Here is a 13,454-nt window from a genome sequence, read left to right on the forward strand (position 1 = left end):
TATAGTTGTGTTGATTCTTGGTCAGGACTGGATTGGAGGCTTCCTTAGTTCCTTGTGGATAATTAATTTTCATCTGCCACTTCTCTGGAAAAACTGGTTCATTTGAAAGATTCTTACTTAGGTTTATCACTTGGAAATTAGGCTAGCACTCCTGTGGCTAGATTTTGGCATTTGAATGTCCAAATTCAAAATCATGAATTCTGGTTCTTCCATAGATGTATTAGTTTCTTCCATGTTTCTAAATTGTTTCCATACACTAATGGGGAAAATTGATAGCAATTTAGGCTTGCTTGGTGAAGGACTCAATCAGGAAGTTGTAGTTCTGATTTCCTCAATAAAAAAAATAAAAATAAAAAATAAAAAAATAAAAAAAAAGCAAAAAGAAAATAAAGAAAGAGAAACTTGTAGTTCTGTAGAAAATCACAACACACTTGATGGTGACTCGACATATATTGAAGCGAAGAAGGTGTCTAAAGGGGGATAACATAATTAATAGGCAGCTTTCCTCATCCTTCTAATATAAATTACAATGCATAGGCTCCGATGGATTAGGATACATCATTATAACCATTTGTGAGTCATAGAAACGTAAGAGAAAGTTGCTTATCTTTTTCTTGGTGGAATGCCAAGTCTTGGTATCGGTCTTTTTTTATACTATACTGCTTTGCTGATTGAAAAAGCCAAAAATTACAACAGGAAAAGTTGTTCCCGAGACTCAAAATTGACAGCAGAACAAAATGGTCTAGATTAAGGTTTGAACAAATTAACGGTGTTAATTAGAGTGTTGGCTGCATACTTTAGGAGAGATTCTTGCGTGTGCCGGACACACACGAGGTCTGAGACTCACCATAAACAGTGAGTTCTACATCCATTCTTGTGAGAACTAGCATAGTATGGAAAAATTGTTTAATACAGTTGTTTTATACAAAGTTACAAACTCCTCTCTCACACTCTACCCTTCACATGCTACTCATGCGACCATTTTGTAAGCGGAAGTATGCAAAGATTTCTCCATGGGGCGGCGGACATATACAATTTTTTGCTCTTTTAGGACCCACTGCATACTTTACGGCCATAATGCATTGCACAACTTGAATCTGGTCTGTCATATTAATAAAAATTCATGGATTCTTTGCTAAGATTCTCCTTGTTTTTTAAGTAATCTTAGAGGTTGAATCAGTGAAAGCATTGGAAAATTGTTTCTGTCTTTGACATGCAACTTGATAGCCAAATACGTTGAATGGCGGCTTCTCAACATTGCATGTGGGTCACATTGCTGGACAACAGGACCTTCCAAAACTAGATTTCCCTTTCAATCGCCAATTTTGTCTTGATCCTGGTCATTTCTTCAGTGCATGCATCACTTTTTTCACCCCTAAACGGCTGAAAATTTTCCATAACTGTATCAAAATTATTCTTTGAATCTCTCTCTCTTTTTAAGGATAGTTTTTATATGTTTATAATATGATTTGCATGCTTTGTTTACCTTTAGAAAAAATCTGATGTGCATATCTCTTTTCTCTTTGATTTGATTTTTTTATGTTTCTCTTTTCACTTTTTGTCTTTTCTTCTGAATTTTAACACCTTCTCTGTGTGCTGTTAAAATCAAGCTTGGATTACCATTTGCACTGCTTTTTCTTTATCATTTAACTATTTATGTAACCCAAGATAAATTTGGTTGGATATATAACAAGAGATTAGGGATATAGTCATGGGTTGTAAACTTAGTTAAAATGGTATTCTCTTTCATTACAGAATTAGTATAAGACCCAAAATGGGAAGTAACATGTTTTCTGAATTTAACATGTGCATGGCTGCCCCAAGCAGGCTTGAAAAAAATGTGAACCAAATCTGAGAAGCAACAGAAGGCAGAGAAACTTATTTGTTTATTAGGATATTGTTGTATTATACCCCCACGTTTGCAAGAAACTATTAAAATGAGATGATAACAAATCTGTGCTCCATTCTCAAATCCAAGTGGGCTTAAAGGAAAGGCTCCACTACTTAGAACTAATCAATTCAGCATCCCTCATTCCTTGTCTGTCATTAGTTGTTTGCATCTTTTTCTTCTTCTTAAGGGACTCTCTCTCTTTCGACCAAAAAAAAAAAAAGGGACTCTCTCTCTCTAAATAGGAAATAGCATCACCTGGGAATATCCTACTGGCCAGATTAGTTTACAAAGAAAATTTTTATTTTTCTTATTTAAAAATTTTGGGGTGTGCTAACAATTTACAAAGTTAATAAAAAAGATCTTATTCACTGGGTTTTTTCACCTTTCTTCTTCGAAAGTCAGATTTCCGGGGACTAAAAGTAATATACATAAAAAACCATCAATTTGGAGATCTACAAAAGGCAGGTCTGTCTTATTCATGTCACTTTTCACTGCCCTTACGTTCCTGTGGCTGCTTGGGTTCTCCATAAAATCTACCGGAAGTGGGACTTCCTCAAGCACCCCAGGTAAGACCTTGTTTACAAGAAATAGGATTCTTGTCAAAACCATTGTCTTCACTCTTCCTTATGCTCTTAAGTTCTGGGAAAAGAAAAGAAAACCATCTAAAATAAATTCTCTCTTAACCAAATTTCCTTTCCCATGTTGCAGATACCCCTTTGGAATCTTGGGAAAGTTGTGGTGCTTGGTGGTTCTCAATCAGAGAAAGGTAGATTCTTATTTCCCTCTACTGAAACACCTTTTGATGGGTATTATTGCTGTTGGGTATTTGTATGGTATCTTGTTGAGTAATCTTAAGAATCTCTCCAACTTGTATTCAATTTTTGGTATAACAATTTCTTTGGACTTGAGATGATCCACATCTAAAATTCTGGCCTCTATCAAATGTTTTTGCCAATAGGTAGTCAATCACCAATGGAGCATAGGAATGGCCTATTAAGGCAGGGCAGTGGGGTTTGGAGGTCCTTGAGAGATGGGGACTTTGAGGAACAGGATGTTTGGGATGTTATAAAAGATAGAAATAATTCTGGTGCCATGGTTGGTAGATCCAAGGAATCCTCTGTTTCAGTGCCAAGAAACCTCCCAACTGCTGCAAGAATGATACCAAAAGGTAGCAGTAACAATTATGTTAGTGGTAGTAGCTGTAGCAGCAGCAATAACACTCACCATGAAGCCAAAATTGTGCAACAATCAGCACCTGTCAACATTCCTGACTGGTCAAAAGCATATGGCCAGAAACCAAAGAAGGTCTCCAAGAATGGCTCATGGCATATTGATTGTGATGATGCTGATGATGATGATGAATTTGGGAATGATGGTGGGGATAGTGATGAGGGTGAGGAGGAGGACTATGATTCAAAGGTACCCCCACATGAATTTATTTCCAGGAGGCTTGCAAGGAGTCAGATTTCTTCTTTTTCTGTTTTTGAAGGTGCTGGGAGGACCCTCAAAGGGAGGGACCTTAGCAAAGTGAGGAATGCTGTTTTGACAAAAACTGGCTTCCTTGAATCATTATGATTCATAGGTCTCATGCAAGCATGATAGAATTGTTATTGTCATGTTATGTATAGAGGGTTGTGAATTGTGATGGTTGCTTGTAGTTAATGTTTAAGGTGTAAGAAATCCAATTGTAGTTTGTAGAATTGCCATGAATTCATCTCCCCTTTCACAATGTGCTTTAATTGCCTTAAATTCATCATAGCATAACTCCATGCACTTCAAGGAGTTGCTGTGATTTATTTTCTGAGAGAAAACATGATTTTAAATTTAGCCATTTAAGGAGAAGGCCTTTAGCGGAACACGATGTATATGCCTCCTTCTCACGATCTTCCCATCATATGCATCGTCCAATTGCAACATGCCAACATATAATGGAGAGATGTGAGAGAGAGATGTATACGACCGTCCCACTCTAAAACTTCTAGGATTGTCAAGAAATTTCATTTTCCACAAAATGAAAAAATCAGTAATGTCAGAACTAAAATGATAAAAATCAGCACTGCCTTTATCAAGTACTCAAGCATCTTCATGGATAGTGGATGGTGGACCACAGAGCCATACATCAGTGACTCATTTACAGTATCATATCATACTGCTGCTAGCATTATGTTGTAATCCCCTTTAGTTCCTCACTACTGTCCCTAATGGATGTGGCCAAAATTGTGGCCAAAATTGACTCATATCATATATATTCATTTTACTGGGTTGGACCCAAAGAAAAAATGATCTTTATTTAATTAAGTATGGTTAGGTGGGCACTTGTAGCCGTGGGCATGACATATTAGAAAATTCCACGTACATTGTCCAGACCAAAACAAACAGAGACATCACATTCAGCCCAATAAATGCTCTATTGGTGATTTTGTAATAATTAAAACAAAACAACTACTGTGTTAGCAATAACTCATTCTATAATCTCTCTAAAACAAGTACCCTTTACTGGGCCACATCCACATGGGTAAAGCGCTTTAACCTTTCAATGCACCCAATTATTGTCACTGCATGCCCTGCCTCCTAAACCATATGGAAGAAGAGGACCTCACCACACAGCAGAGTTTGGGGACTGAAAGAGACCTGTTACCAACTTCATGCTATTACTTAATTAATCTCTTTCTTTTCTTCTGATTGTGTTTTTTGTTAAAACAAATGCTTGAATCTCTTTCAACTCATACTGTTCCTCTCTAGAAAATATCAATTTCTGACCTGCCTAGCTACAAAACAAGTTTCCTTGGGCTTTCTTAATTATTTTCTTTGCTCCCAAATAATCCCAATCATGCTTTTAACTGTTTAGTCAGTGTACCTCTTTTGACCTTTGGGCTATGACCAAGTGTTGTGTATTCATTTCCTAACTTTAACAGCCCCCACCCTTGTAAGCTTGTGAACTGGTCACTGGTCAGTACTTGTTTCTCAAATACCACTTTTTTTATCTAAAGTATATTGTTTTTCTTTAGTCTTTACCAAGATAGCAATTTGGCTGTAGTTAGTTTGTATTCAGTTCAGGTTATTTTCATACTTTTCATTGCTGATCTTGGTGTTTTTCAGTTCTTATTTATTTTATGCAGCATAACTAATTAACTATGGTCATTGACATTGCTTTTTTTTTTTTTTTTGGCCAAGGACATTGCTTATCTTAATTAAAAGCATTATATATATATATAAGGGGGACAATAATCCGGCCACCTACTTTCAAATACCCCTTTTGGAATATAGAATCCCAAATGTTCTGCCTTAAAGTTCTGCAATAAAAACAAATTGATAAAGCTTTACATGTCACTTGGAGAAGAATATATGTATGCATGTTTACCATGGGACATTATATAAAAAGTTAAAAACAAACTTAGCAGCCAAATGTAGATTAGTGCGCTACATACTCACTCAGCGACAAAACTTGTGTATTTGTACCATATATATTATAGTAATGCTCTTCCTTTTTTATCTTTTATCTATTATTTTTTGCCTAAACTTTACAGCATTGGTATGTCGACATACATATTAATTATTAAGATAGGAAAGCCAAGTTTCTCTTTTCAACCAGATTTCTGTTTTTTTTTTTTTTTGGGTTTCCAATTGAGCCCCAAAAGTTTAGAAGACTGTAAATTATTAATTGATACATAATTAATGATAGGATCTCCATTAATAAAAAATTATCTATTTACATCAATCAACGATTATCAATTCTCATAACTAAAATCTAGTATCTTTGCTTACTCTTGAACTTGTTAAGCCCACCATTTTACCAAAAAAAAAAAAATCTAGCATTTTGTCTCCTTGTATTGTTGTATGAATAATTTCAACGTCAAAGGTCCAAGACATTAAGAAAGCTAGAAATTACTTCAAACTTTCTAGGCTTTCTTTCATGGAAATATTCTAATTCCTTGAGTGCCAAACTTCTTAGCTCCTTCACCACTTCCATTGATTCCATCTCTTTTCCCCAAACTCTATTTAAAATTGCTTGTATCATCCCCACACAAATAAAATATCTTCTCAACTTCTCTATTTCCTCCTCACTTCCCCCTCCTAGTGGCTAGTATTGCCCCACACGCGTGTAACCCACCTTCCTTCTTTCCACACGTGTACATGTACATGTAGTTTGATTGGTTACAGACTTACAGTCTTACAGAGCAATAGCATCTTACCGCACGTGTGATCTCTATCCGGGTCCGAATTGTCTTGGGCCGGGTCAGCTGACTTGGCCAACAACTCGTACCCAAATGGAAATATCCGACATGCTGGACCCTGGGCCTGTCTAATGGCAGGTGCTCATGAGTGAAGGCTGCTGCATGCATGAGGTGCAAAGCAGCTGCTGCAGCGATGGCTTTTGAGACATTTTCATCATCACATGTGATATACAAGATAACGATGGACGGTTACGATCATCTGACCGAGACAGATTATGTCCCTTTGGGCTTGGGTTGGTGTACGTACATGGGAATGACATTATGACAGCTGCAGCCATAGCTAGCTAGAGAGGTTTAAGGAAGAAAAAAAGCAACAAGTGGAGGGTGTGGGGTGAGGCTTGAAAGGAAGTTGAGGGACACATATACAAATTCAATAGGAGAGGGATCAGATCAGAGGTTTCTTTTCATTTTCATCTACATTGTTCATGGCATATTAAATTGCCTATTTGTCATTCAACTACGTGTGGGTCCCCCATTGGTTACATAATCACACCTGATAAGGTGCATGTTTGTTGTGCACCATGTATAGGGGTCCATTAAGGTCTTATTTTAAAGTGCATGCAGGAATATTAATTAGAGTTAATTATAGTAATAGTAAAGGAGTAAAATTTCGAACTTCACATAAATTTTGATGAAAATTTTGAAAAATTTTAAATTTCGACAAAAATTAGACATAAACGACAAAAATTATTATTAAAATACGAAAATTTTGAATGAAACTTTCTCATATGTTTATTTAACATATTATCTACTATATTTATAAAAAATAATTGAAGAAACCTAATTATATAATAGGTTTCATGTTATATAAGATGAATATAATGCGCGCTGAAGACAAATACTATTAAATAACATTAGTATATTCTTTATACTCTATAATCTATACATTAAATCTTATATACTTTATATATCCTAATATTCTTTATACTCTGTAATCTATATACTAAACTCTATATACTCTATAATCTATACTCTATATTGTTTATGATATGATATAAGATATTAGGGTTTAGGTCCTTTAGGGTATTTTTAATTATTTTTTATATAGAAATATATTAGAGTTTAGAATTTAAAAATAACTAAACGAAGCCTCAAAAGAGCTAGACGAAACCCCAAATTTTTTTTTCTTTCCAAGATAAGGAATATTACTATTCATTCATGTTACTATATATTTTTATTAATGTACAAGCATTTAGTAGTTATATTAATCTAGGTTTTCTCTCTTGTTACTTTTAGATTAATTTCTATTATTTTTTGTTTTTGACATCTGATTTTCTGGGTGTTGTTAAATTAATCTTTAATTTAGTCTCATAATTTTAAGAAATTAGTTGGTGAAGAGGTTTTTTAAATTAATGTTGACCAAATATGGCCATAAGCTCATAAGTTCATAACCTATGTGCTGGCCAAACTACTAAAGATCAACACCCACCAATATCACCTCTAGTAGATTAACACGTACCCACCAACTTTTGGCATATGAAGAGTACTAACTTTTTCTTTTTCTTTTTTTCCTTCCTTTCTTTTCTTTTTCTTTCCTTCACTTTCCTTCCCTTCCCGTGACTCTTCTTCCCTCTTTTCTATGTCTGCTGGGACACTCTCTTCTCTCTCTACTAGTCCCAGCCCATCTCTCTTCTTCCCTCTCATTTCTCTCTCCCAGCCCTGTCGCGCGCATCTCTTCCTTTTTCTTCCTTCATCCTTCTCCTCTTCCTCCTCTCATTCCCGATCTCTTCTCCTTCCCTCCCCGTTGGCTGAGTTTATTTTGATTGTTTTTGGACTGTTTTTTACAAGTTTGCTGGGTTTATTTTGGCTGGGTTTGAACGATTTTTTAGAGTGTTGCTGGGTTTGGACTTTAGACAGAGAAGGAGAAGATCGACGAATAGAGAAGCGATGAGCAAAATTTCGGCAAAATTTCGGCGAAATCTTCACGAAATTTGGACGAATACTTGTTAAAATTTCCTTACCTCTAAAAAACGAAATTTTATTCCTTGAAAATAGTCTATGAAATATATTCTGAGTATTACTTTAGTTCATAAATTTTATTTTGAAATTCTAGTCATTTTAAAAAAGTTTGTTACATTTTCCATCTAAAACGTCTATGTGCCTCACACGTGACCCATATTTAAGGGGTATTTTCAGCAAATAGCATTTTAGATTAGATACTAGTTGAAAAGTCAAACAAAATAATAAAATAAAAGATATTAAAATTTACAAATATTACATCACATGCCACTACAATAAATAAAAAATATTACATCACAAATATTACATTAATTTATACTATATTGTATTAAAAAAAAAATCAATCTAATCACAACTTAACTGTGACTATCTTGATAAATTGAAATAGACAACTGACACTACTATACTATCTATTATTTTGAGTAAAAGTATTGTTTTAACTTCTATTTATACTATATTGTAGTATAATTTTTCTAAAAATAATTCAATTAAGTCACAACTTAACTGTAACTGTATCACAACTTTGATGTGACTGTCATTTAGTCACAACTAAATTTGAAGTTGTGAATGTCGTACAGTCACAACTAAATGTGAAGTTGAGATTACATTAGCAAATTTTCAATATATATAATATAAAAGCCTCAAGGGCAATTTTGTCAAAACCTTATATATTTTAACTAACACCCATCATATTTGGGCCAAAGAACAAAAATGTCAAATAGAAAAGGCTCAAATCAAAGGGGTCAACATATTTGTGACCTAAACTAAAAAACTACATTTAAATTTAGTAGTTTAATTGAAATATTATATGGTACGTCTTCATGCTATACCAAAAAATTATTAGAATTTGGTATTTAATCCTAATTTTCGATCGAAGCTGTCTATTTTCTAAGTCTCAATTCGAAGATCATCTCTGCAAAAAATTAAACAAATCGAAAATTATTTAACTATTTGGTTAAAGGGTTATCATTTCAAGTTTTTACCAAATCACTATGTTAATTAATCTATTTATGCAAGCACAATTAGATGTCTTGTAAGGATGATTCTTATATAAAAAATTAGAAAATAGACGGTTTCGATCATCGAATTATAATGCATAGCGAGTCTCATTAGTGATACCTCCTTTTGTGTAAGATGAGATATACCTCAAAGGAATGCCTTTATATATATATATGCTTACACACACATCAAACCTAAAAAAAATACATCCACATACAAAATATTCAAGCACTTGATGTTTTCTGAAAAAAGAAAAAACAGAAAAAGCACTTAACATTATGTTTTTTTTTTTTAATTAAACACTGACATAAAATATTATAAAAATATATATTCAACCTAGTAGAATACTTTATAAAATGAGTGGAATAGCATAAAATACTAAAAAGTCTAAAACATATGGCAACTTAATGATCACAATTAACCAAATCAATTGGGTTACAACTTAATTTGGACACCTCTATATGAATGCAAGTGAGTTTTAACACAAACCCTTTTGGGCATCAGAGGCTCTGCATTATGCAATATACAATTAATTCGAAGTTTATATAACTCTACATGAAACATGTACATGTTGAGGACTAGTCGCATATCAGATGAGCTGGGTATCTAATACAATCATAAATAATCATCGAGTCTCTTCACGTACGTAATAGTTTTAGGATCGCTTTTAGAATAGATATTCAATAGCATACAGTAGTACATGGTCGATAATGGCCTAGTTCATCAGATGATCGATGATGACGATGAGACTCTAAAAACTTTGAGACCTTCTCATGGAAAGACGGGCAAACAAAATCTTCAAGCTTTTGTTTTGCTTATTCTTCAATCTTCTTCTCCCACCACGAAGCTGTTTGTGATTTCTGAGAACACAAACATCACCATCGCATACATAACGCTTGGTTTCAGAGGCTTCTGAAAAGCAGCTGAAGATGTTTGAGAGCCAAGGCAAAGCCATATGTTAGCTAGAGATTAAAGCTCTTTAAGCCTTTTAACAAACAGACTATGATATTAATTTTCTCTTTAGGCCAAATGCATAGACTCGTATATATATGTAATGAAGTCAATGTTGGCAGGCTTTTGTTTTTACTTTCGACAACGACACACGCTTTATTTCCATCCTCTAATTCAAACAAACAATTAATCTTGTTGGTTTTGTGACAAAAAAAAAAAAATTGTTGGTTTGAAGTTTGAACTGATCTGAAGTCAATCCGGCCGGCCGTCTATGGTCTATGAGTTGACTTGGGCAGCAAAGGTGGTGTATATAATTATTAAAAATAAAATTTTATGATTTAATTTAGTAGAAAATTCGGATTAAATACCAAATTTCAATAATTTTTTTGTATAGCATGAAAACTATATAATTTTTCAATTGAACTATCAAATTTAAATGTAGTTTTTTAGATTAGGTCACAAATATGTTGGCCATTTTGATTTGAGCCTTTCCCATTTGACATTTTTATCTTTTGGCTCATATATGATGAGTGTTAGTTAAAATTTATAAGGTTTTGAAAAAATTGCCCTTGAGACTTTTATATTATCTTGAAAATTTGCTAATGTAGTCTCAATTTCACATTTAGTTGTGACTGTACGACACTTACAACTTCAAATTTAGTTGTGACTGAACGACAGTCACATTTAAGTTGTGAGACAGTCACAGTTAAGTTGTGATTTAATTAAATTTTTTTTATAGAAATTATACTACAACATAGTATAAATAAAGGTCAAAACAATACTTTTACTCAAAATAATATATAGTATAGTAGTGTGAGTTGTCTCTTCCAATTTACCAAGACAGTCACAGCTAAGTTGTGACTGGATTGATTTTTTTTTTAATACAATATAGTATAAATTAATGTAACATTTGTGATGTAATATTTTTTTTTATTTTTTTTATTGTAGTGGTATGTGATGTAATATATTTAAATTCTAATACATTTTACTTTATTAATTTGTTTGACTTTTCAACTAGTATTTAATCTAAAATGCTATTTAATTTTGGTAACTAAACTAAAAAATTATTGAAATTTAGTAGTTAAAATCAATAGACCTAAAGATAAAATGAGTTTGTAGCAATTTTTAAGTTTGAATGAAATCATATAAATCTTTAAGTGTGTGTTTGGATAAAGTAATTCTAGTTTTCATAAAAATTCATAAATGATGAAATTTAAAACTCTATCATTAAATTTTCATCAATTGCATTTTCTATTGTTTGGATAAAGATATATAGAATTTAGAAAATGACAAAAATTACAAGTTTCATTATTTGGGTAACAAATATTATTTAAAAATTTAAATAATTGCAAGAACTAGAGTTCCCAGTCGTAGTCGTAGGGATGCTAGCTTCATGGCTAATATTGATTGATATGAGCTTGTTTCATGCCATTATAGCTGGAAAAGTCGTTAAACCCATGTCGTAACACACACACACAGATATATATATATATATACATACATATATATACACTCACAGACCCATGTCGTAACATATATATATATATACCCATATTGATTAATATGGTTTGACCAAAAAAAAATTGATTAATATGGGTGGGTATATATACTCACACACATATTGATTAATATGTTCACAGACCCTGAACATACCCATGTCATAACATATATATATATATATATATACAAGCTTCTTCTATTGAGGTATAAATAAGTTGAGGTATATCATGTTAGGGTCCACACGAGTTGTTTTGTGTCGATCCGAATCGTTTATGTTTTACATCTCCATAGATAGATCATCCTTGCAAAAAATTAGCCAAATCGGAAATCATTTGTTTATCTAACTTTGATCAAATAAATGGACGAACTAAATATTTTCGATGAAACCGTCCATTTGTTTTATCAAGTTAGATAAGCAAATGATTTCCAATTTGTCTAATTTTTTACAAGGATGATCTATCAATGAAGATGATCTTTGCGAATGGTTCGGATTGACACAAAATGACTCGTGTGGGCCCCAACAAGGTCATACCTCAACATAAATAAGTTGAGGTATACCTCAATAGAAGGAGCCTGAATATATATATGTTCACCGACCGTCGTAAGTCGTGATCAGATTGTGGGCTAACATATATATATATATATATATAATTGTTCCTCTACCTATAAATTTTATTTGCAATCCTTCATAAACCCATGTCTCAATTCACCCAGAGAAAATTTATAGATTAACCATCAAATCATATTATAAATCAGAGAGAAAAAACTCATGAGTATTTGTAGTGAAATAAAATTAACATACGTGAAAAGAGAAACAAACCAGCAAATCTCTTCAGCATAGCACTATGGTGACTAATCTGGTTGGGCTTTTGTCGCTCAGCTTCTATTTTTGTAGGGACTGGACTGTTTTGAGATGTAGAGAAGCACCTATGTACCTACGTTTGTTTTTTGGGCGGGATGGAAAAGAAATTCCCGCTTGTTTTTATGAGTAATTTTGTTTTTTTAGAATTCTCAAATTTATTCCCACTTGGAAAAGAGAATTTATGCTTGCATAAAAATTGTAAAATGACGCCTATTTTGTTGGAATTTAAACTCAGAATCTCAGCTCTGTAAATTCCACAAATATTTCCCTCGTAATTTGTGAATTTCCCTATTAATTTGGCCAAACAAAAAACTTTCAATTTGCCACACGTGAAATATTGAATTTTTTTTTAAATCCCAAGTTTTTTTTTCTGCATCCAAACACACTGTAAAGTTATATTACACATTTACACGTACAATTAGGTTTAAAAAAAAAAAAAAGATAAGTTGAGAATATGTATAATTTAATTTCACAAATCTAATTGGTGTGAGATTAGCTTCGACCTATTTCGGATATGACTAGGGTTCAGCCTTGTCCAAACTATAACCCTGAAACTACCTAAAAGGTATAATTAAACTATAACCCTACCTAAAAGGTATGTAAACAAAAGAAAATAGAGAAAATAGAAAAATATGATTTGGGTTGAGGCTCGACCTATTGCAAATATTCACAACAATACTTTTGATATATGGGCCCTTTTGAGCTGTAAAACCCATTATTAATTTGAGTCACGTTCTTCACACGTGCTCCATGTGTACATTGACATCTTTTGGTAGCAGTTGGGCCTTCTGAAGACATAAGAAAATAGAGAAAAATAAGAGGCCACCTTATGATTCTCCAATGAATACAATAATATTCTGCACCTTGTGGCTGACAGTCTATCCTTTGATTCAGTACTTGTGAAGCCATGTGATGTAATCTTGGTTCAATAACCATTTTCTTCACTTCCTTGCAATGCAATTTTGTATAATTTTTGGGCAAAACGAACAACAAGGCTCACATTTAGAGGTACAGATAAATACTTGCATTTATCAGCTTAAAAATGGTATTGTTTTTA

General features: G+C 33.1%; 2 protein-coding genes across 3 annotated transcripts; one reads left to right on the plus strand and one right to left on the minus strand.

Annotated features, from left to right (window-relative positions):
* The first annotated feature begins 2,018 nt into the window (after positions 1 to 2,018).
* On the plus strand, positions 2,019 to 3,591 carry LOC147298307 (senescence regulator (Protein of unknown function, DUF584)). Of its 2 annotated transcripts, XM_086228816.1 has the most exons (3): positions 2,019 to 2,457; positions 2,600 to 2,657; positions 2,850 to 3,591. In XM_086228816.1, the coding sequence occupies exon 3, from the start codon at positions 2,864 to 2,866 to the stop codon at positions 3,464 to 3,466; it is 603 nt and encodes a 200-aa protein (XP_086084942.1). In that variant the 5' UTR covers positions 2,019 to 2,457; positions 2,600 to 2,657; positions 2,850 to 2,863; the 3' UTR covers positions 3,467 to 3,591. The 2 variants fall into 2 exon arrangements, with proteins under 2 accessions (XP_086084942.1, XP_086084941.1); XM_086228815.1 differs by lacking the exon at positions 2,019 to 2,457 and having other exon boundaries at positions 2,464 to 2,657.
* Positions 3,592 to 5,744: 2,153 nt separating this feature from the next.
* On the minus strand, positions 5,745 to 6,288 carry LOC147298308 (heterodimeric geranylgeranyl pyrophosphate synthase small subunit 2, chloroplastic-like; the record flags this gene model as incomplete). The annotated part of the gene is given in 3 exon segments (XM_086249030.1): positions 5,745 to 5,970; positions 5,972 to 6,053; positions 6,156 to 6,288. Coding segments are annotated over 3 exon segments (441 nt in total), but the record flags the coding sequence as incomplete, so codon positions are not given.
* Positions 6,289 to 13,454: the final 7,166 nt, after the last annotated feature.

This window comes from Dryas octopetala, chromosome 1 (genome assembly GCF_963921425.1).
Source record: "Dryas octopetala chromosome 1, drDryOcto1.1, whole genome shotgun sequence".
Classification (NCBI taxonomy): domain Eukaryota; kingdom Viridiplantae; phylum Streptophyta; class Magnoliopsida; order Rosales; family Rosaceae; genus Dryas; species Dryas octopetala.